Source organism: Dasypus novemcinctus, chromosome 3 (genome assembly GCF_030445035.2).
Source record: "Dasypus novemcinctus isolate mDasNov1 chromosome 3, mDasNov1.1.hap2, whole genome shotgun sequence".
Taxonomy (NCBI): domain Eukaryota; kingdom Metazoa; phylum Chordata; class Mammalia; order Cingulata; family Dasypodidae; genus Dasypus; species Dasypus novemcinctus.
This window is the reverse complement of record NC_080675.1, coordinates 117084832-117109189: the sequence shown is the minus strand read 5'-3', so window position 1 is coordinate 117109189 and position 24358 is coordinate 117084832. Positions and strand designations below refer to the sequence as shown.

Sequence of the window (24358 nt, the reverse complement as noted above, 5' to 3'; positions counted from 1 at the left end):
CAGGACTTGGTACATGGGAAGTAGGTGCTCAACCACTGAACTGCATCTGCTCCCCAATGAAAGCTGGTTTTTTCACTTTGTTTGGTTTTTAGGAGGTACTGGAGATCAAACCCAGGACTGTGTACACGGGAAGCAGGCACTCAACCACTTGAGCTACATCTGCTCCACCTTAAATGGAATCTTATTTGCAGAATAATACTAAAGAGAGAATGATCACATTCCTAAAATGTTTTCTTTATTCATTTGTAAGGCTCAGTAGGATTTCAGGTAGTATTCCAGAGTGAAATTTAAAATAACAATGAAAACAACATACTCCCAGACTAGGTGGATTAAGATGTTTGGGGTTAGGAAAGCAACCTACTGTCAAGTGACTGGAGAGCTCTGGTTATTGACTATTCTGGACCAGAATCTTCCCTTCCTCATTTTTGGAACCAGGTTTCCTGAAGTGACTGCCCTGGCTGCAGTTCTGTAGAAACATGGTGGGCATTCAAAAGTGAGGGACAGTCCTGGAATCCAAAAGCAATTGATTCTTTTACACCTGAGGCAGGCAAGATTCTAAAGTGCCACCTGAATCTTCAAAGGAAAATGTTTCATGTGTCTTTTCATTGTATTTTTCTTACTTGAAGTTTGGGATTCCAAGTAGACTTGCCAAAATACAACATTCAAAAATATTGGATAAATAGCAGTTTGCACTAAATTCAACTCCAAATAGAAGCTAGAGGCTTGACCTATGAGTTCTGGTGTTTTTCGGTGCTTTTTAAAAAAAATATTGTTTGAGCCTTAACCACATTTGAGAACATGATTAAAGCTCAGGAAATTCCCCCTCAAAATACACATAACCACAAGATTTTGCACATAAACGTAAGGCCTCCTGAACATCCTAAAAATCTAAATTAGGAATCTCCAAGACTTTCTTTCATGAGGGGGAAAATGTATTGTCATTACACTTTGCCATTAAAATTTAGACTTAAATCAGAAACCACTACTCAGAACTTGATCCTTTTTAATATAAATATTTTTTGTTCCACTGAACCAAAGGCCAAAATAGATATTTCTATTAGGTTTTCTGTGATTGAGTTTAGATCATACCATAAATATCTAAGAGACAAAAAAAAAACAAAAAAACTGAGAGCCCAAGGAGGCCAAGTTTATTTGCTGAATAACAATGGTAACATAAAGCAGGACACAAATTGCTGCTAACCATAAATGAGCCTTGCCCTCTCCAAGTTGACCTGACTGGAGGAAATTCTGCCAACTTGCCAGAGAGGCAACAACTGAAGGAGTGAATAATTGCTTGGGCTCTCACTTAGCAAGAAGGTGCTCGCGTTTGGTTGTTTTGCGGAGTACCTGCAACCCAGACCACACTCGAGATTCCCCAGACCCACTCGGGTGTCTGGAACTCCCCGCGGCAACGCCCAGCCCCGGGCGGGACGGTTCGAAACCACCCACTTGGCCCAGGGATCCCGCCTGCGTCCGCACATCCCTCCCAGCGTGGGAAGGTGGAGAGGCCGCGCGGCAGGCAGGGCCTCGCCTGCAGCGGGCGAGGACGCAGCGCTGGAGCACTAGGGTGAGTGTGCCCGAGGCGGAGCCTTCCTCGCGGGTCCCGGGCGCTCGGGCCCGGACGAGGGGCGGGAGGACCCCGGCGCCCTCCACTCCGCCCCTCGCCGCGCCCCGAGGCCTGCGCGGCGGCCGGGAGAGCTCCCCCCTCCCTCACCCGCTCGGCTCCGGCGCAGGCGCGCGGCCTCGCGCGGGGCGGGGAGGGGCGGCGGCCGCCGGGACCTGTCAGACCGGAGAGCCGGCCCCGAGCAGCCGGCAGGCGCTGAGGCGAGGGCGTCCGCGCGCCCCCGCCGCCCTGGGCCGAGCCGCAGGAGCCCGCCCGGGCCAAGCCGGGGCGGAGAGATGAGCCGCCGGCCCCTGGCGGCGCCTCAGGTAGATGCGCCGCCCCTTCGCGGAGCCCCGGCCGGCGCCTCGGACGCCTGCAGCGGCGGCGGCCGAGGGGACGCGTCGCCTCCGGGCTGGCCCCGCGCCCCCGGCGCCCGGGACGTCGGAACTTGCGGGGATTGTTGGGGCGACTTTAATTTTTAATGCGTGTCGTTTCCCACAGGATGGCGAGGGACGCGTGGCACTGCGCTCGGGCACTGGCGCTCGGGTGAAGTAGGCGCCGCCGCGCGGCCGCCCCGCCGCGGCCATGGCCGGATCCGGCGCGTGGAGGCGCCTCAGGTCGCTCCTGAGGAAGGGCGATGCGCCGCTGTTTTTAAATGACACCAGCGCCTTTGACTTCTCGGATGAGGTGGGAGACGAGGGGCTTCCTAGGTTTAACAAACTTCGAGTTGTGGTGGCGGATGATGGTTCTGAAACCCCGGAAAGGCCTGCAAACGGGGCGCACCCGGCCCTCCAGGCTGACGACGATTCCTTATTGGACCACGACTTACCTATGACCAACAGCCAGCTGAGTTTGAAGGTGGACCCCTGCGACAACTGCAGCAAACAGAGAGAAGTACTGAAGCAGAGAAAGGTGAAAACCAGGTTGACCATTGCTGCCGTTCTTTACTTGCTTTTCATGATTGGAGAACTTGTAGGTGAGTTGTTTCAACTCACTTTCCATCTACCTTGCCCGAGGAGTCTTCGCCAGGCTTTAGTTAGGTTTGATTTGTGGTTTAAACTTTGTTTTCAGGAAATTTGTTATACAAGGTCCTAATCTCATGATGTGAAAAGGCCGCAGGGTTCCAAGGTGCAGATCAACCTAAGAAAGACCTAAACTTCCAGGAACAACTTTTGTCCTTGTCCTAGTTCTCCAAACTCTGAGTCATCTACAGTGAAGTTAAGGACGTTGTCTTCATTGTACATCATGTAACGTCCTCTTCTTTTCTCTCTCTCTTTTTAAACTCTAGTGAAACCCCCGGTTAATTTTTGCAACGTTTAGAATAGTAAATGATTCTAAAGTCGCTTAGTGTCATAGAATCTTAGAGTGCAAGGGACCTGTGTAAAACAAGCAAGCTCCCCCTGCTTGTTTTACACAGGAGGTATCTGAGGCCCCGAGGGGTCCAGTAAGTTGTGAGGCCTCCTTGGGTGGTTAATGGAAGAGCCACACCTACATTCCCAGAGAAAATAACGTGATTTATTTTCTATTTCCATTTAAATGATCTCTTTATAGTGTTTTATTTTGTATTTATATGTAAGAGATTTGCACCGTTAAATAATACTAAATAACGTGAAGATTTTTCATTATAAGGAGCATCTGAAAAGAACCAGAGGGCTCATCCAGGGTTTTATGAGCTTCATTTTATTTTTCATTTTTTAATTATGCAAGTAGTAAATTCTTACTGTAAAATACATTCTTATTTTAGAAATTTTCACAGACACTTCAGGGCAATTGCACCCTCCTCTTCATGACAGTTTACAAAAAGACATTAAAGCAGGAGATGTTTCTCCCACATCTCTTAATGTCGAGCTATGGCAAGAGCAGAGGTGGCAGTTCAGCTTTAGGATGCTCGATTGGAGGTTTTGTGTCGGAAATGTCTGAGCATTTTCCTACCTCATGTCACACCACTCTTCCCCCATGCTCCCTTCAGCCATGCTAGCCACCTTTCTCTTCCTGAGATTCACAAAGCTTCTTCTGCTGTAAGGCCTTCAAACTGATGGGCCCCTTTACCTCAGTGGCTTTCAAGCTTTGTTTTACCTTGCCATAGCAAGAAATAAACTTAACATAGTGACCCATGTAGCATACATGCATATATGTGTAATCAGAGGTATAACTGAAGTGAAAATATATTTCATATACTGTATGTTGATATGTTTTCAATAGTGGTCCCAGCCCACTAAATTAGTTTTGGGGTTCACTAACAGGTGAGTGCCTGCAGTTCGAAAAACAGTGCTTTACGTGAGCTGCCCTTTCCCAAATCGTCTCTTGAATGGTTTCTTATTGTGTTCCATCTCATAAAACACTTCTTTTCTGACTGACTAAAGTAATTCTTTTCCCCCAGTCCCTCCCCATCTTTGAAAACACTCAGCACCTGAAATTATCTTGTTTATTTACTTGCTTAATAGTACACTTGCCTACTGAAAGAAAAGCTGAATCCCTAGCACCTGCAACAGTGACTGGCAGAGTAGACACTCAAAAGTTATATTTGTTGTTAAATTAATTATGTTAGAGAATTGTAAATTCTTAAGCTGTTAAGAAATTAAAAGTCAGGAGTGAAGCTGTGGCCAGATAAGGAATGGTCTCAGCAGACTTAACATTCAATGACTTACCCAAATTCACACAACTGGAATGCTGAATCATTCAGACTTAGTGATTTTTAAATTTAATATTTAGTATTTGAAGTTTGAGTAACTTCATAATTTCCCCTCTTAAAATTAGAGTTTATTTCACTTAAGCAAAAATTATTAATTTTTATTAGGATATAATTTTCCTAAGTTAGCATTTTTGAAATCTCTTATTTGGTAAAGATTGTTTTGTGAAAGTATTTCCTTCCAAATATTGGCTTATTTTCAAGCATGAAAATCTTTTGTTTAACAATATAGATATGCTAGTACTTAGCATAGGCATTAAGAATATTAATCACAATGGTATACAGAAATGTATATTGTAGAGCATTTTATTAAAGTGTAAAAAGCGGTTAGAAATAAAGCATCTTATGTAGGAAGTATGGGTTAATAAAAAAATGAAGTAATAAAGAGAGACTTGATTTTCAGTCTTGGCTTTGCCACAAGCTTGCGCCTGAGACCTTGGACAAGGTCCATTCTTTTCTTTCTTCCATTTAACATGTGTTTTTTGAGTACTTACTATATGCCTGGAACTGTGTTACACGTGTTCTGGCTATACAATGAAAAACAAAACTATTATGATCCCTACTGTCTGAGGCATTTTATCTCATGGAGACGGATGTTAAGCAAACACATACATTTAAAATTCTAATGGTCTTCCTTGCCGTTAAGAAAGAGAACAGGTGCTATAAGAAATAGTAACCAGTGGGACATAGTTTATGTTGTGAGCCAGGTACATTTAAATTGACCCTTGAAGAAAGAATAGTTATCCAAACAAAGGAAACATGGGAGGAGTTTTTCAGATGAAGAGAATAGCATGTACAAAGATCCTAGAGCCTTCCAATTCTATAAAAGAACTAAAAAAGAAGGCCAGAACAGAGTGGCTGCAGCAGTGTAGTGAGCAAGACATGAAATGAGTCTGGAAAGGTAGGCAGGGACACCAAATCAGGCAGGTCCTAATAATAAGCATGTTAAGTGGGTATAGATTTTATTCTAAATGCAATGTGAAAAAGATAAAGGGTTTTAAAGCAGAAGAGTGGCATAACTGGATTTACCTTTTTAAAAGATCACTGACTGTTATGCCGAGAATGGATTGGAGGGGGCAGGAATGAAAACAAGTAGTTATTACAGAGGTCCAGCTAAGAATTGATTATGGTTTGAACTCAAGTGGTTGGAGAAAAATGTACTAATTGAGAAACATTGTGGAGGAAACATTGAGAAAATTTGCTGATGAGGATGAGGGGAGAGCAGTCTCAGAAATGATTCTGAAATTTCTCACCTGTGCAGCTGAGTGTTTGGAAATGTAGGACATTTATGGAAGGGGGAGGGAATATAAAACAGGATCTGGCCATAGGCCCAAGGGTTGTTTTAGATATGTTAATATTGACTTGTCTGAATTAGCCAAATGGAAATATCGCATGGGCTCAGGTCAAAATAAAGAGAGATATGGTACATAATGCCAGAAGAATGGATAAAATTACCTTAAAACCCAAGTCTTGAGGATTCCAGCTTTAGAAGTCAAACAATGCAAACAGGTATCCTAGAATCCAAGAAAAGAAAAGAGTACTTCAAAATGGAAATAAGTAGGTTGAAGGTGCTGAAAGATCTAATGAAATGAGATGAGATCTAAAATATCCCGGGAAGCGGACTTGGCTCAATGGATAGGGTGTCCGCCTACCACATGGGAGGTCCACTGTTCAAACCCCGGGCCTCCTTGACCCGTGTGGAGCTGGCCCACACTCAGTGCTGATGCGCACAAGGAGTGCCGTGCCACACAGGGGTGTCCCCCACATAGGGGAGCCCCACGCGCAAGGAGTGTGCCCTGTAAGGAGAGCGGCCCAGCGCGACAGAAAGTGCAGTCTGCCCAAGGATGGCACCACACACATGGAGAGCTGACACAGCAAGATGACGCAACAAAAAGAAACACAGATTCCCGGTGCCACTGATAAGGATAGAAGCGGTCACAGAAGAACATACAGAGAGCAGACAACTGGGAGAGAGGGGCAGGAGAGAGAAAGAAATGAAAAAAAAAAAAAAAAAAAAAATCTTGGGAAACAGACTTTGGCCCAGTGGTTAGGGCGTCCGTCTACCATATGGGAGGTCCGCGGTTCAAACCCCGGGCCTCCTTGACCCGTGTGGAGCTGGCCATGCGCAGTGCTGATGCGCGCAAGGAGTGCCATGCTACGCAAGGGTGTCCCCCGCGTGGGGGAGCCCCACGCGCAAGGAGTGCGCCCGTGAGGAAAGCCGCCCAGCGTGAAAAGAAAGAGCAGCCTGCCCAGGAATGGCGCCGCCCACACTTCCCGTGCCGCTGACGACAACAGAAGTGGACAAAAAAACAAGACGCAGCAAATAGACACCAAGAACAGACAACCAGGGGAGGGGGGGAAATTAAATAAATAAATAAATCTTTTTAAATAAATAAATAAATAAATAAAATCTTAAAAAAAATATATCCTTTGGATTTGGAAAGAGTTATTGGATACTTTAACAAATGCATTTTTACTGGGGATGAAAAAACTTGAGGAGTGAATGCAAAGAAGCTTCTAGGTAAGAATGGCAAATTGAATCATGCATCTAATATGCTCCTTTCCTGAAACCTTTCTTAAACAACAATAAAGGGATTTTTTTAAAGATATAAATCCACACGGAAGGGGGAGACTGGAATGGAGACAAGAGCAACAAAAATTTGGAAAATGGAAAGGAAATGACAGATAATTGACTTAATTAAGAAAGCCAAATCTGGGAGCAGGTGTGGTTCAAGCAGTTGAGCACCTGCTTCCCATGTGGGAGGTCCCAGGTTTGGTTCCCAGTGCCTTTTAAAAGCAAAAAAACAAACAACAAACAAGAAAACCAACTCAGGGGAGCCAGTGTGGCTCAGTGGTTGAGCACATGCTTCTCACGTACAACATCCCAGATTCAATCCCCGGCCCCAGTACTTAAAAAAGAGAGATAAAGCCAAATTTAAACCAGCAATGGGGAAAGCCAAGAATCAACCAAGTTTGTACTAGAACAGTGGTTCTCAAGTTTTACTTTGCATCAGAATAAACTAGAAAGCTTGCTAAATACAGATCGCTGGGTGTCTGTCTTTGTATCTGGTCTTCCCCTCCCTACCCTCAATCTCTAATCAGTAGATTTGGGATGGGGCCTGAGAATTTGCATTTCTAACACATTCCCAGGTGATACTGATAATGTTGATATGCAACCACATTTGAAAACCACCAGAGAATCTTTAGTAGCACAAAATTGTTTACACTAATTACACTTACTTCTGGGAGTGTGAATGAAAAGGAAGGCTAAAATAAGGAAAGTTGCTTAAAATCCAGTTAGATAGGGAAGCGGACTTGGCCCAGTGGTTAGGGCATCTGTCTACCACATGGGAGGTCCACGGTTCAAACCCCGGCCCTCCTTGACCCGTGTGGAGCTGGCCCATACACAGTGCTGATGCGCACAAGGAGTGCCATGCCATGCAGGGGTGTCCCCCGCTGTAGGGGAGCCCCACGCGCAAGGAGTGCGCCCCGTAAGGGGAGCCACTCATCATGAAAGAAAGTGCAGCCTGCCCAGGGATGGCTCCGCACACACGGAGAGCTGACACAACAAGATGACGCAACAAAAAGAAAAACAGATTCCCGTGCCGCTGACAGCAACAGAAGCGGACAAAGAAGAACACGCAGCAAATAGACACAGAAAACAGACAACTGGGGCAAGGGGGGAAGGGGAGAGAAATAAATACTTTTTAAAAAATCCAATTAGATAGAGACAGTACTCACTTTGCACAGTAGTATGTTACCATACTACTGCAAGCTGAAACCATGCAAAGTGACCTTAATCAGCGAGAAAATTGGAATTGTTCCATGATCTTTAAAAATTTGTGTCAAGACATTAAAAGCCCCCTGTTGATTATAAATGAAAAAAAAGGGAAAACATTTATTTAGTACACTATAATATGAAACATTGCTGTTTAGAATTAAAGTGTTTTCTTTGTAAAATACTTATTAAGAGTAGTTTGAACAGTGCTTACATTCTACTCATTGTATAACTTACAGTCTGAGCATCCTTTCTATGCTTTGGTGAATTGTACTTTCTTCTAAGTTTGAATCAGCTTCCAACAATTTATACTTTGCACCATCAATGTACTGAAGTATCTCTCAGCATTCCATAAATGTGAAGTGTTTTTCCTCTGGGACATCTTCATACATTTTGTCACAATCACTTTCCTCTTTTATATCCATAAGTTCTACTTCATTAGGTTCTACTGGCTGCATATCTAGAATCTCTTGAATGGCAGCAGTGTCAACATTCCCACAGTCAACTATTTCTTCTATAATTCCATTTACATTCAATTCAAATCCTGCAAAGTTACTTTAACAGGACAGTAAAAATGTCTGCCATATTGCATGCATATTACTTCCTCCCATGATGGTATCTTTGCTTTAGTATCAGCTTTCATATCTTCTAATCATAATCCATTTTTACTTCCAGTGTTATCACTTCATTTCTTTGCTGCCCATTCACTTTTGTTGACCAATGCTCTCCTTAATTTTCCTTTTTTGTGAAGTGTCACTTGGGTTTATCACCTGGGAGTCAGGGAGGCAGCATACCTATATACTTAGCTGTCTGTGTGTGAAGTAAGTAACAGATGCACAGGGCTGGCATCACTAGCAGACTTTGAAAGAAGTGGCATGATTGGTCACTGATCCATGGGGCTACATGTATTATTTACATAGTGATTTGTGGCCTGAAGGGCTAGCAGCAAAATTTGTACTTTATGTAATTAACTGAAATTTGAATTGTGTTGTTGGGGGACTGGGGTTATTTAAACTGTGGTAACTGAAATTCATTCATATTGGAACTGTGCAAAGCAAGGACTACTTGTATCTACTCCATAGACTAATACCAGGCCTAATTAAGGGTGTAAGGATTATGTGAACATAGGTATATTCATAGATTTATTGAATACTAAGATCTCCCGGTATATGCCAATAACCAGGTCTTCATTCTCCAGATTGCTCAGCCCAAGAAGAAAGACCTAAAGATACTGACATTGGGTACCCCAGCAGTCTAGCCATATCACCTTATGGTAAAAACTTAGAGTTAATAATCCCTTCCCCATATGCTCCTTTCTTTCAGGTAGCCTTTTAGGTACCCTTCTTAAATATGAATAGAAAACTAAGTATCACCAAACATCTGAAGAAAGCCTCTAACATGAAAGATAGAAACTAAAATACACAGAAAAATAAAAGGCAACTTGGAATAATATAAAGGGGAAAGCATTCATAAAACTAAATATACTCAGAGATAAGAGAAGATAATGTATCCATGAAATAAGAACAGGCTGCTTTAAAAAAAGAAATTCAGGGTTAGGAAAGAGCTTTTGAACAATAAAGACATGAAAGCAGGAAATAATTTTAACAAACCTTCATAGAGGAGTAGGAAGATGAATTACGGTTCTCTCTCACAGAGTGGAGCAAAAAATCTGAGATAGATAATAGGGGAGAAAAGGCAAGAAAATTAGAATATCAGTCTGGTAGGTCAAGTAACCAAATAATAGGAGTTTGAGAAATAGAGAAAGCAGAAAGAAGGAAGTCATCAGCAACATAGTTTAAGAAATGCCCCCAGAACTGTAGGGCAAGCATTTCCAGATTCAAAGTATCCACAAAAGTCCTTCAACATGGGTGAAAATAGACTCACCCCAAGGTAGGTAACTCTGAAATTTAAGAACACAGGCAACAAAGATGATTTTGTAAACTTCCAGAGAGAAAGAATAGGTCCTAGACAAAGGATCAGAGAGATGAGAATGGTTTTGGACTTCTCAACAGCAACACTGAAAGCTAGAAGTCCATGAGGCAATACCTTAAATTTGGAAGGAAAATTATTTCCAACCTTGAATTCCAAGCCAACAATCAAGTGAGATAGAATAACATGTAAGGATTCAAAATTTGTAATAACATGTAAGGATTCAAAAATTGTATTTTCCATATACCCTTTTTAGGAAGTTTCTGGAAGGAATATTTTATGGGGCAAAACTCCCTACTCACTAGAATACCTAAAATTAAAAAGACTAACAATACAAAGCATTGTGAAGATGTTGAGCCAATGGAATACCATGTATTGCTAAGGGGGCTGTAAAATGGTATGACTGCTTTGGAGAATAGTTTGGCAGTTTATCAAGTTAACCATATACCTACCCTAAGACCCAGCAGTTCCACTCTTATGAATTTACATAAGAGAAATAAAAACATGTCCTTAAAAAGACTTTAAAGCAAATGTTCATATTAGCTTTATTCATAATAGTCTTAAACTTAAAACAACCCAAATGTCCATTAGTAGGTGAATGAATAAAAAGTCGTGGTACGTTCATGCAACGAAATACTTTCCAGCAATAAAAATGAAGTTGAATCTCAATAGCATTATGTTGAGTCAGACACAAGACTTCATATTCTGTGATTAAATTTATAGAACAGACAAAATTAACCTGTAGTGAAAGAAATCAGATCAGTGGTTGTGATGGGATGGCAGGGAAGAGATTACTTAGGGCCACAAGGAAACTTTTTAGGGCAACAGAAATGTTCTATATCTTGATTGGGGTGGGGGTTACACTGATATACACATTTGTTAAAAACTCATACACTGTGCACTTAATGGGTGTATTTTATTGTATGTAAATTATACTTCCGTAAGGAGAAGGGGAAACTCTGTAATAAAAAAAGGTGTAACCCAGAAAGAAAAAGACAATAAGAGGTGAAAATATCCCCACGATGATAATGAAGGGAGATCCCAAGATGACAGATATGAACTCAACTTAAAGTGCAAGCATTCCAAATTGAAGAAGATCATAAGTTTCCAGAAGAAACTTTTACAAGAAGATGAAAATGATAGAATCCATGATGTAATTTGATGTCTTGAAAAGATTTAGCTATTAGTGGGGAATTTAAGGTAAGAAGAAATAATCATATTTTACTATAAAGTACAAGTTTTACTATGTGGCACAGTGTATGTAATAATAACACAAAAACATCTAATATTGATTTAACCAAAATTGCATTATAATTAGGAAAGTGGAGGAAAAAGAAATGTGTGTGGGGGTACTTGTTGGGAAAAAGTCTGAATCCTCAAAAGTTGGAAGATAATGTCTAAAAACTGAAAAATCAAGAATTTTATTATTATATGTGGCATATTTTTATATGTGGAGATTAATACCAAAAGAATCAGAACATTTGAATGAGGATGCCTCTATGGATACAGAAATGAGAAGAGTGGAGCTAGGAACTTGTGTTTTGTTTTATTTTTTTAACCTTGTAGATGAACTTTTCTCAACTGTGTGTTATGTATAACTTTGATAAAAAGTTAAAACTTTTAAAAAAGAAGAGATAAAGAAGAGGAGATAGTTTATATAAATATTAAAAATTTGTTGAGAATTGCAGGCAGTAGGCAATTATTGGAAGAGGAATGTAGGATCAAGGGAGAATTTTTCCCCCCCTTTTTTAAACAAACAAGCTAGAGCACCTTTGAATGCTGATAGGATTGATCCAAGAGAGAAGGTGAGGTAAATGTGCATGGAAAAGGGAATAATGGGGGGAGGAGAGGATCCTTAAGAAGATGAGAGAGAAGAGCTCCTAGGGCACATGTGGAGCCTTTGATAGGAAAGACACTTAGCTCTTTTGTTACAGCAGAAGACAGAAGAGCCAGGACCAGATACCAAGTTTGTAGATTTGGTGGCATAAAAATGAGGCTTCCCATCTGATGACTCCTGTTTCCATAGTGAAGAATATGAGGTGATGAGAGTTAAATCAGCTAAAATGGAACAGGTGCATGCAGGGAGGGTTTGAAGAAAAAGAAGAAAAATCATTAACAGTTATCTCAGAGAATGAAAAACTGTAGGTCTCCATTTCCGTGTGAGGATTAAAGTAGATAAGGCAGGGACTCAGTGTTAATTCCTTTCTTCCCTTCCTTACAGTTTCCCACCTTCTCAACTCAACACTGTCTCCCGCTCCCCCAGCAGGAGCAGGAGGAAGGCCCTGTGATTTTAGAAACATGTATTAATACTATAAGAGTTTCCCAGAGTGGAAACCTTGCTACATAATTACCTGGGGTATTTTTTTGTTTGTTTTTGTTTGTTTTTAGGTTTTATTTTATTTATTCATTTCTCCCCCCTCCCTTGTTTTTGTGCTCACTGTTTACTCTCTGTGTCTGTTCATTGTGTGCTCTCTCTGTGTCTGCTCATCTTCATTTTAGGAGGCATCAGGAACAGAACCCAGGACCTCCCAAGTGGGAGGGAGGTGCCCAATCGCTTGAACCGTATCTACTCCCTGCTTGTTGTGACTTCCTTGTTGTGTCATCTCATTGCATCATCTTGTTCCATCAGCTCACTGTCTTGCTCATCTTCTTTAGGTGATACCGGGAAACAAACCTAGGCTTTCCCTTGTGGTAGGTGGGTGCCTAACTGCTTGAGCCACATCCACTTTCCAGAGTGTTTATTTTAAATGTGGACTTCTGTGTTCTACTCCAGGCCTACTCAACTGGAATCTTTGGAGTAGTGGGACTTAGAAATCTCCATTATAACAATCCCCATAGATAACTTCTGTACATTAGAATTTGAGAACTGCGGTCTTCAAATATTAGCTTAGTATATTGGAACTTTGATATAATCATTCTATGTCCAATTCAAGTTGGAATATATTAGAGGATAGGCCTTGATGATACTGAGAAATTATTCAAAATCCAGTTGACCAAGATTGTAGCATAAGATGCTCCAGGGTGCTATTCCCCTCACAGAGTCTTTGAACAACTAGTGAAATCGGGCAGAGCCATCTTCCTCACAACTGCAGAAAACAGTTAAAAGGTTGAAGTAACTGGGCAAGTTCTGGATCAAGAAAAAGCAGCCTGGAAGCCAGTAGGTGGAGCTCACGGTTCCCTTGCTGGCCCCCTTCCCACTCCCTCCTGGTGCCTTGTGGAGCCAGCCCGTGCTCCTGTCGGGGTCCCTGACCCTGCTGGCATCCTGGGTGCCCATACATCAGTGCCCGTCTATCCCATGAAAGCAGGAAAGACGGAACCAGGAAGCCCTAATGTAAGTGATGGACTACAGTTACTAATACAGTTATAATAGTCATCAATTGAAACAAATGAACCACACTAATGCAAGGTGTGTTTAATTGCTGGGGGAAGAGGTATCTGGTGACTTTGTATTTTCTGTATGATTTTTCTATAAACCTATAAATCCCCTAATAAAAAATAAAATCTGATGCTAATAGTAAAATATCTAAAGCTATAGTTTAAATCTATTTTCCCCTTCAGACATATTATTAAAAGTAGTAATAGAATTTACTAACCCTTTCTCTTAAGCTGCATTTGAAAGTATTGAGTGAGAAGCCTAATGCAAACTGCCAGCAGAAGGAGGAAAAGAAAAAATATTATACACAGAAGCCTTTTGGATAATTTCAAATTGTTGTAATGTATGTTGGGAACTAGTTTCAAACCAGGCATGGTTGTAGAAGTCTATGGCAGCAGCACTTTTTATTACCATGTGAAATGGAAATAGTGAACAGGAGTTGAGGTGACACACTAAATTATGTTTACTCAACCTACAACAGAAATAAATCAAAGAAAATAATGTTCAATTCCTTCACCTGTAAAGTGAGTATAATAATATCTACCACAAGTGTTGCTAGAATGAACTGAGGTAAATTGTATAGAGCTTAGAACAGTACCTAATACATAGAAAATGTTCAGTAAATGATTATTATTATTATCTAAGTACTTGAAGGGATATACTTGAAGTTTCAGCAGGTTTTTCCTTTCTAGGAATTTGCTTGTTTCATAGCTTATCTCATTTATTGGCATACAATTCATAAATTCATAATATTCCCTTATAATCCTTTTAAATTCTATGACAGCAATAGAAATGTTTGTCCCCTCTTTCATTCCTTATTTTAGTAATTTGAGTCTTCTTCTTTTCTTAGTTATTCCAGGTAAAGGTTTATCCATTTTGTTGATCTTTTTTAAAAACTGACATTTGGTTTTGGTGATTATCTCTATTTTTCTATTCTATATTTCATTAATTTCTGATCTAATCTATATTGCTTCCTTCTACCACTTGCTTTGGGCTACAGTTTCCTCTTCTTTTTTTCTAGATTCTTATGGAATGTTATTGATTTGCAATATTTCTTCTTTTTTAATATAGGAATTTACAGCTATGACGTTCCCTGTAAGCACTGCTCCAGTTTGTACCCTATAAGTTTTGTTATATTGTGTTTTTATTTTCACTCATCTCAAAGTGTTTTCTAATTTCCCTTGTGATTTCTTCTTTGACCCATTGAATATTTAGGAGTATGGTGGGTTGTTGTTGTTTTTTAAAGATTTACTTTATTTCTCCCCACTGCCTCATTGTTTGCACTTGCTGTGTCTTTAGGAGGCACCAGGAACCAAAACAGGGACTCGCGTGTGGTAGGCAGGAGCCCAATTGCCTGAGCCACATCCACTTCCCTAGAAGTATAGTGTTTAATTTCCACTTGTTTATACAATTTCCAGTTTTCCTTTTGTTACTGATGTCTAGCTTTATTCCATTGTGGTCAGAGAAGTTACTTTTTGTGGCTTCAATAATTTAAGATTTACTGAGGCTTGTCTTATGCCCAGACATATGGTCTATCCTGGATATGATCCAAGTGTACTTGAATAGAATGTGTATTCTGCTTTCATTGGATAAAGTGTTCTATATATGTCTGTTAGATCTAGTTGGATTATAGTATTCCTCAAATCCTCTATTTCCTTACTGGTCGTCTCCCTAGATGTTCTATTAATTGAAAATGGGGTATTGAAATCTCTAACTGTTATTGTAGAAATTGTGTTTTCACCCTTCAATTCTGTCAATGTTTGCTTCACGTATTTTGGGATTCTGTTGTTAGAGGAATATGTGTTTATAATTTTTTTTTTTCTCTTCCTGATAGTTTGCCCCTTTTACCATTATAAAATATCATTCTTTGTCTTTAGTAAATATTTTGTCTTAAAGACTATTTTGTCTGATTAGTATAGTCACATCAGTTCTCTGCTGGTTACTGTTTGCATATATATTTTTCTATCATTTTACTTACAACCCATTTATATCTTTGAATCTAAAGTGAGTATCTTGTAGACAGCATACAGATCATGTTTTGTTTTGTTTTGTTTTAACTATTCTGCCAATCTCTGCTTTTTAATTGAAGTGTTTAATCCATTTATTTTTTTATGTAGTTGCTGGTAAGATAGGACTTAGGTCTGCCATTTTGCTATTTGTTTTCTTTATGTTTTCTGTCTTTTTTCTTCATTCCTTCATTATTGCCTTCTTTCGTGTTAAGTAGGTATTTCTAATGTACCAGTTTAATTCCCTTGTCATTTCTTTTCTTTTTAAGTTTTATTGTATTTTTTATCCCCACCCCCTACCCCCACCCCCCATTGTAGGCACTCACTGTCTGCTCTCTGTGTCCATTCACTGTTCTCTCTGTGTCTGCTCATCTTCTATTTAGGAGACACTGGGAACTGAACCTAGGATGTCCCATGTGAGAGAGAGGCACTCAATCACTTGAGCCACCTCAGCTCCCTGCTTTGTTGTGTCTTTCATTATGTTTCCTCTTTGGGTGTCCTTGTTGCATCATCTTGTTGTGTCAGCTCGCTGCACCAGCCTGTCACATCAGCTCACTGTCTTGCTCATCTTCTCCAGGAGGCACTGGGAACCGAACCCAGAACCTCCCATGTGGTAGGTAGGAGCTCAATTGCTTGAACCACAACCAATTCCCTTCTCTTATATTTATATTTTTTTAGTTATTTTCTTTGTGGTTGCCATGGAACTTACAATTAACATCTTAATTTATAACAGTATAGTTCAGATTTTTAATTGTATGCAAAAACTTTGCCACTGTATAGCTTTCTTACCTCACCCCTCCTTTGTGCCATTTTTTCATACAAACTATATCTTTATAAATTTTGTGCCCATCAACACAGATTTTATAATTATTTGTGCAGTTAACTTTAAAAAAAAAAAAGATTTATTTATTTATTCCCCCTCCACCCCATTGTCTGCTCTCTGTGTCCATTCACTGTATGTTCTTCTGTGTCTGCTTGTATTCTCATTAGATGGCTCCGGGAACCAATCCTGGGGCCTTCCAGAGTGGGAGAAAGGCGATTATTCTCTTGTGCCACCTCAGCTCCCTTTTCTGCTACATCTCTTCTTGTCTGTCCTCTGTGTCTTTTTCTTGCATCATCTTGCTGCACCAGCTGTCTACATCGGCTGGCACTCATGTGTGGGGTGGCACTCTCATATGGGCCGGTGTTATCACGTGGGCCAGCTTGCTGCACAGCCAGCTTGCCTTCACCAGGAGGTCCTGGGCATCAAACCCTGGACCTCCTATATGTTAGATAGAAGCCCAACTGCTTGAGCCACATCCGTTTCCCTATGCTGGTAGCTTTTAAATCACATAGGAAGAAAAAAAAGAGGTATAAACAAAAACTACATTTATGTTTTTTTAAATATATATTTATCTATGCAATTACCCTTACCAGTGATCTTATTTCTTCATGTGGATTCAAATTTCTATTTAGTGCCCTTTCACTTTAGTATGTTTTGGAAGGAAGGTCTGCTTTAGATGAATGCTGTTCGTTTTGTTTTTGTTTTTGTTTTTGTTTTTGTCTCTCAGTATGTCTTAATTTCTCCTTCATTTTTGTGGAATAATTTTGCCAGCTATAGAATTCCTCATTGATAGTTTTTTTCTTCCAGCACTTTAAATATATCATTCCATTGCCTCTGGTCTCAATGGTTTCTGATGAGAAAATCAGCTGTTAATCTTACTGAGGATTCCTTGTACATGATGAGTGTGTCTCTCTTGCTGCTTTCAAGATTCTCCTTTTGTCTTTCAACTGTTTGGTTATGATGTGTGTTTATGAATTTATCCTACTTGGAGTTCATTGAGCTTCTTAAATGTATAGACTAATGTTTTTCATTAAATTTGGGATGTTTTCAGTCATTATTCATCAAATATTCTTTCTGTCCCTTTATCTCTTCCTTCTGGGTCTCCCATTATGTGTCTATTGGTACACTTGATGATATTGCATGGATATCTAAGGGCCTGCTTGTTTTTCTTCATTCTTTTTATCTTTCTAAGCCTCAGACTGTATAATATCAGTTGACCTATAATCATATTTGCTGATTCTTTCTTTGCCTGCCCAAATCTCTTGTTGAGCCTCTAGTGAATTTTTCATTTATTGTGCTTCTCAACTTTCCATTTGGTTCTTTTTATAATTTATCTGTCTTTATTGGTAGCCTCTATTTGATGAAACATTATTCTCATACTTCCCTTTAGTTCTTTAGACATAGTTTCCTTTTCTTTTTTTGAACATTTTAAAAAGAACTGACTTAAAGTCTTTGTCAAATAAATCCAACATCTGGGCTTCCTCAAGGACAGTATTTATTGATTGTTCTTTTTCTTATATGGGCCATATATTCTAGTTTCTTTGCATCTCTCATTATTTTTTATTGAAAATTATACATTTTAAATATGTCATGGGGCAACTTGTGAAATTCTCCTCCCTCCCCAAGGTTTATTGTTATTGTAGTTTGTTTGATTAGTAACTTTCTGTACTAATTCTGTAAAGTCTATTTTTTGTCACATGTGGCCACTGAAATCTCTGCCTAGTTATTTTACTTGCCAGTAAATGGTTGGACTGAAATTTTCTTAAATGCCTGGGAACAGTAGTCTCCCAGGTTTTGCCAAGGACTCCATGTGTGCATTGGGGCACACCTTCAGTGCTCAGCCAGGCAGTTGACATTCCACTCTGCTTGCACAGAATCTCAGGGTTGACCAAAGGTGAAAGCCTAGGGTCTTCTCAGTTCCATGGAATCCACATAGCACATATGTGTGGGCTTCTAGATTCAAAGCCTCTATAGATATCTAATTCCTTTTCCTTTTATAGTGTGTGGTTAGCTCATTGTTGCCCAAATGTTATCTACTACTTCAGACAGCTGCAATATTAAACAATTGCCTCTGACAAATGCCCCCAGGGAAAAGGTTGTTTGCCTGGGGCGAACTCAGAGTCAGATCAAGTAAAAAACATCCTTAAGTATGGGGACTTTTAGGGAACCACTGGACAGGTCAGATAACAACAGTTCTCTGGAAATGAGGCTTTGAAGGAAATTGAAACCCATTCTGTTCTTGTCTGGAAGGCTGACAGAATGCAGTATACTAGAAATGGGTTGGTGTTTACAATGGGGATTTATTAGCTTGCAGGCTTACAGTTCTGAGGCCATAAAAATGTCCAAATCAACACATCATCAAGACAATACCTTCTTCCTGAAGACGGGCTGCCCATGATCCTGGACTCCTCTGTTACTTAGCAAGGCACATGGCAATATCTGCTGGTTTCTCACTTCTCTTCCAGGTTTCCTTGTTTTCAGCTTCTTGTTTCCATGACTGGTTCTCTCTCTCCATCCCCCCCTCCCCCTTGTATTCATCCTGTTTATTAAGGACTCCAGTAAGAGGATTGAGACCCTCCCTGGGCCATGCCTTAACTGAAGTAATTTAATCAAAAGGCCTTATAATAGGTTTACACAGGAATGGGTTAACTTTAAGAACTTTATGTTCTGGGGTCCATACAGCTTCAAACCTTATACCTACCAAATAATGCAGATATAGAACATTTCCATCATCTCAAAAAGTTCTGTTGGAGAGTGCTGCTTTAATCTGTTATCCTCATTTTATGGATGAGTAAATTGAGGCTCAATAAGATTTTGATTAATTTGCTTAGAGTCTCTGAGATTCCAGAGCCATATGTTACTAACCAACCAACTTAATTTTCTCTTGGTGCTTTCCAACTTTTTCATGTTAAGGCATACATAGAAAATTTTTGTATGCAGCACACAGGGACAAATGGATATGTCCACAAGATCACCAGCCCCAGGTTTCCTGCTGCCTGTGAGTGAGGGGAATGGATAGCTCAACACACTTAGGTGTCACAGAACCCTGATCATGAAGTCGTGCTATATATTACAACAGGATTCTCAAAGTGTGATTTGCAGACAAGCAGCAGCATTATTACATGTTAGGAATGTAAATTCTCAGACTTTACCCCAGACTTATTGAATCATAAATTCTGGAAATGGGGCCCCACATTCCGTGTTTTAACAAACCCTCCAGGTGATTCTAATGCACTCAGAAGTTTGAGTACTACTGTATTATAGTATTAAAAGCTTATTTAATAAATGATGCTAGGAGAACTGAACATCCATAAAGGAAAACAATGAAATTGGATACCAAAAGCAGCTGTGGCTCAATCGATTGGGCTCTCATCTACCATATAGGAGGCCCTAGGTTCAGGTCCCAGGGCCTCCTCGTGAAGGCAAGCTGGCCCGTGCCCATGGAGAGCTGACGGCCCACACCCGTGGAGAGCTGGCACAGCAGGATGACCCAGCAAAGGGAGATAAGCAGACACAGAAGAACATGTAGTGAATGGACACAGAGAGCAGACAGCAAGCAAGCTGCAAGGGGGGAAATAAATAAATAATAAATCTTTAAAAAAAAAAATTGGATACCTACTTCATACCATACTCAAAAATCAGTTCCAAGTGGATAAAGACTAAATGTGAAATGCAATTGTTTAAAACTTTTAGAAGAAAATATAGACTATGTTTATGATCTCAGGGTAAGGAAGGATTTCTTGAGATAACTCTAATCATAAAGGGGGAAAAAAGATTGGTACATTTAGCTAACTACCTTAATAATAGGCACTCCTCTTCATCTTAAGAAACTTTTTAAAAAAAGGACAAGTCACAAACTGGAATATGCTTTATTTATATCAAGGAGTTCATATTAGGAATATATAGAAAAATGCCTGGAAAATTTATTCCAAAAATATTTGTATTCTAAATACCACCTTTTGTCATTCCATCAGGAAACACTGGCATCCATATCCAAGTGAATCAGTTAATTTTTATCTTTGTGTTGAACTAATATTTTGTGGGTTTCTTTGTTCAGTTTTATATTCAAGCCCTCCCAAACTAGTGAACATCTATCATTTCTTCAGTTTTATTGTAATATTTGGACATTACGATTGTTAATATTTCCTGTCTAATAGTAGAATTAATAAGTTGAACAAAAACTGCACTGTTAAAACACAAGATTTCTCTCTATGTGTTTGCCTCCAGTTTAGTGGTTCTTAATTTTTTAAGGCCATTGATCTTTTGAAGACTCTGTTAATAGAAATGGACATTTTCCAGGAAAATATACACATATCTACTGCTTCACATAAACGTGAAGCTACCTTGATTAATTACAATCAGACAAAGACTTAGAATTTCATGTTTTGTCGGGTGTTACGTATTTATGGTTTGATTGTTTATTATCGTAATTAACTGTTGCTTCTTCCCTTCCCACCCTTACATTAAGGTGGATACATTGCAAATAGCCTAGCAATCATGACAGATGCTCTTCATATGTTAACTGACCTAAGTGCCATCATACTGACCCTGTTGGCTTTGTGGCTGTCTTCAAAATCACCAACCAAAAGATTCACCTTTGGATTTCATCGCTTAGGTAGGTAATTTGGGGTTTGTTTTGGGTTATAATATTTTACAGTAAAACCAGTTGAACTATAACTCTTGATTAACTGAAATCTTTCCATTGATATTCATTTAAGCAAAGCAAATGAAAATAGAGGAATTAGATTTAATCAGAAACATATCTTCCAGGGTACATTCAGCTCAGTCAGCCAAACGGTTCACACATATGATATTATATGACGTTCATTAATCTTCTAATGATGTTCCCTATGTCCTGCTGATGGCATTAGAAAAAAATTTACTTTCAGTTTATTGAACCAAGTAAAACCACATGGGATTAACTCTTTAATATTTGCTTTTCTCTCCTTCCCATCAGATATTCCAATCAAAGCTATGGTAGCCCAGATTTTAAGTATTTATTATAATATGTACCACATATACTGTGTGCCTGGCCCTCATTGTGGCCAGTGTATCAGTAAAAGGCTATAAATACATATCATATTTTCATTTTCCTATTTTGAACTATATTAATATTTAATTAAAAGGTGTTAAAACCACACATTGCTATTCACACAGTTCTGCTTCTTATTGTTACTGTATTTTTTTAATTTTTTCACTTATTTTTAAATATATATAAAATAATTTTCTCATATTAGATGAGATGTCATTTACATAGGACCCAACATTTGACATTTAAGTTGCTTCAGCAAAGTCTGTATCTCATTTAATCCAGTGAGTCTTAACTTCTTTTAGGTTTTAATAGAAACAGTGGAACTCTCCCTAGAAACATACAACTAATAAAACATTGAAAGTTCTGAATATAATATAAGAACCCATAATCATGAAAATCCTATTAAATATAAAGAACTACTAAATGTTTGTTATAGGAGCTTTGTTTCTTCATATATAAAAAGCACTATGTAGTAGCAGATGTGACTCAAGCAGTTGAGCTCCTGCTTCCCACATGGAAGGTCCCAGGTTCGGTTCTGCTGCCTCCTGAAAACAAAAAAAAACAAACAAGCAAACAGACAAAAAAACCAACTCAGAAAAGCTGATTTAGCTCAGTGGTTGAGCGCTGGTTTACCACATACAAGGTCCTGGGTTCATTCTATAGCCCCAGTACCTCAGAAAAAAGCAGTATGTAAAGATGATGGAAAATAGAGCTGTTTGATTCTGTTGTATCTCTGCAATTTTCTATAGAAAGTTTAATTTTCCCCTTTCCTTAAAAATGCTGAGTACAAGATGGTGGACTAGGTATCAGCATGGTTGAGTCACCAATAAACTGTGAAACTTCCACTCACTGGAGAATTGCTCTAAGGTCAGAGCCCTATCAGAGTCCTTCAGCCAAAAGGCCTGGGGCCTGGAGAGACCTTTCCTCTGACCACATTGTAATGGGCTCTTCTTGCTCTAAATCTCCCTCCCCTCTGCCTGCTAAAACTCCTGCTTCTTATATATATATATTTGCCCTGTGGACCTGCTACCTGTGACTTTCTGTCCATGGGTGGATCTAAGGAAGGATGATTTGTCTTTGTATTGGTCACTTTGAGAAACTTATGATAGGAACAAAATTGTACACTTGAGAGGCACCTAAAAAGGGGAGTGAGGGAACATGATTGGTACTTGGAGGCTGCTAGAGGACAATCTGTTTCCAACAATAGCTTCACTTAAAGGTTCATTAGAAAAAGAAAAAAAAGGGGGAATAAACCCCAAACCAAACCTATTGCTCCCACAGCTTCCCTTTATCTAGCCCTTCCCCCATAACTGTCCTAACACATTCCTCCCAAACCCCTGAGAGAAAATGATCTCATTCAGGCTCCTTGAAAGATGAAAACCTTCTACTGAACTGGCATGGCTGCTAGAGCAGAATTCTTTAGGATACATATGATCTATGGTTCCCTGACCTGTATCAGCTTGTACACTTGTTGGTCAGAGTCTTACATGCTAAATCCTGACAGGCAAAAGCTGATTGAACTGACCCAGAAAGGGAGTTACTGGATTCCTCTTTCCACAGTAAATCTGAGGGTCATAAAAGTTCCTCCAAATATGGCAAAGCTCCTATAGGATTACGCATAAGGGTAAAAAAATCTTGAAAGTCTCCTCCACAAATATAGATGGGACAGCTTTAGCCCTCATATTCAGCAAATAACCTTAATTTACCCCATCTTCCAGTGGGGCAAGGACAAAAGCCAGTTTTTTAATATAAACTAGGGAGTTTTGTTTTTCTGTGTTTCTGAGTCAATTTGTCTGACTCGTGGCTGAAAATTTTAAGATAAAAATTTTCTATTTGTGTCTGTATGTTTCTTACCTCCAGATGGTATTACCAAATTAACTTATAAAACTTCTTACAGGAACTATGTTCAAATTGGCTTAAAGATAAATAAGAGCTTATATAAATGAAATATTCCTAAAATTCCAGAAATTAAGGAAGTTGAACTTGCAATACTTTCTGTGTCATATTTTAGTAAAATCAGTGATGTCTTCTGGGTTATCAGTGTTAAATATAGTATAAACGTGCATTGTATTTTATTTGGAGATATTCTTCGTAAATTTATGCAGATTTACTGGTCAAATAAGCTAGCATTAAGATGATAAAAAATATTTAAGGTATTTGAGATGATAAAAAATAAATTTAAATAAATTTAAATAAATAAAACCAAAGGTTATTTCAACAGCACATTTGTTTTGAAGGATGTCACCTTGGAGATAGATTTCAAGGTCTTTTGATAACTTATAACCTTAGGCTTATTTTTTTTTTTTTTTTAAGATTTATTTTATTTATTTGTTTTTATTTCTCTACCCTTCCCTCCCCCCCACCCAGTTGTCTGCTCTCTGTGTCCATTCATTGTGTATTCTCCTTGTATTCTTGTCAGCAGCACCAGGAATTGGTGTTTCTTTTTGTTGCATCATCTTGCTGTGTCAGCTCTCCGTGTATGTGGCACCACTCCTGGGCAGGCTGCAGTATTTTCACACAGGGCGGCTCTCCTTGCAGGGTGCACTCCTTGCACATGGGACTCCCCTACGCAGGGGACACCCCTCCTGGCATGCACTCCTTGCACACATCAGTACTGTATGTGATAGGCTTATTCTTGGTCATGTATGCATGGTATACATGACTTTGTTTCTGTTAAGAAAAAAAAGGGAAGTCTTTATAAAAGGAATTTCATTCCTTACAGTCAAAGCTGGGTTACATTTAGCAGCTTTATTTATAAGATTTTTGAGAGTTTTTATATTAAACAGTATATTCGTGCACAATTAAAATTTGATTTTCTGTCTGTTAGAATAACAAAATTTTTTTGAGTTATTGATCTGCTATTGGTAAGAGTTTGTCTTTCCACACTTGCCACTGCCACTTCCACTCAGGCAGCCTGCATTTCCCAAATGTAAAAAATCAAATAGTTATTTTAGAAATAAATTTGAACAGAAAATGTGAACAGAAAACCAAGGATCTTCCAGCATAGAAGAAAAACCAGAAAAATGGAAAAAAAAAAGATCAAAATTAACAGAAAAATTAATCCTAGGGGAAAAAGGTGACTTAAGGAACAGAAGAAAATTTTAACAATTATCTTATTAATATAC

At 39.3% G+C, this 24358-nt stretch overlaps 1 protein-coding gene across 4 annotated transcripts in view; it reads left to right on the top strand.

The window, feature by feature from the left end:
* Window positions 1-1304: 1304 nt before the first annotated feature.
* The window catches only part of SLC30A4 (solute carrier family 30 member 4), a 43931-nt gene continuing 20877 nt past the window's right edge, over window positions 1305-24358 (top strand). Inside the window, exons 1-3 of one of the 4 annotated variants that reach the window (XM_058294111.2) lie at window positions 1305-1567; window positions 2105-2579; window positions 20670-20816. In XM_058294111.2, the coding sequence (XP_058150094.1) occupies window positions 2189-2579; window positions 20670-20816 (538 nt within the window). In that variant the 5' untranslated portion in view covers window positions 1305-1567; window positions 2105-2188. The other 3 variants (XM_071214168.1, XM_004480193.4, XM_071214169.1) reach the window with 3 other exon arrangements.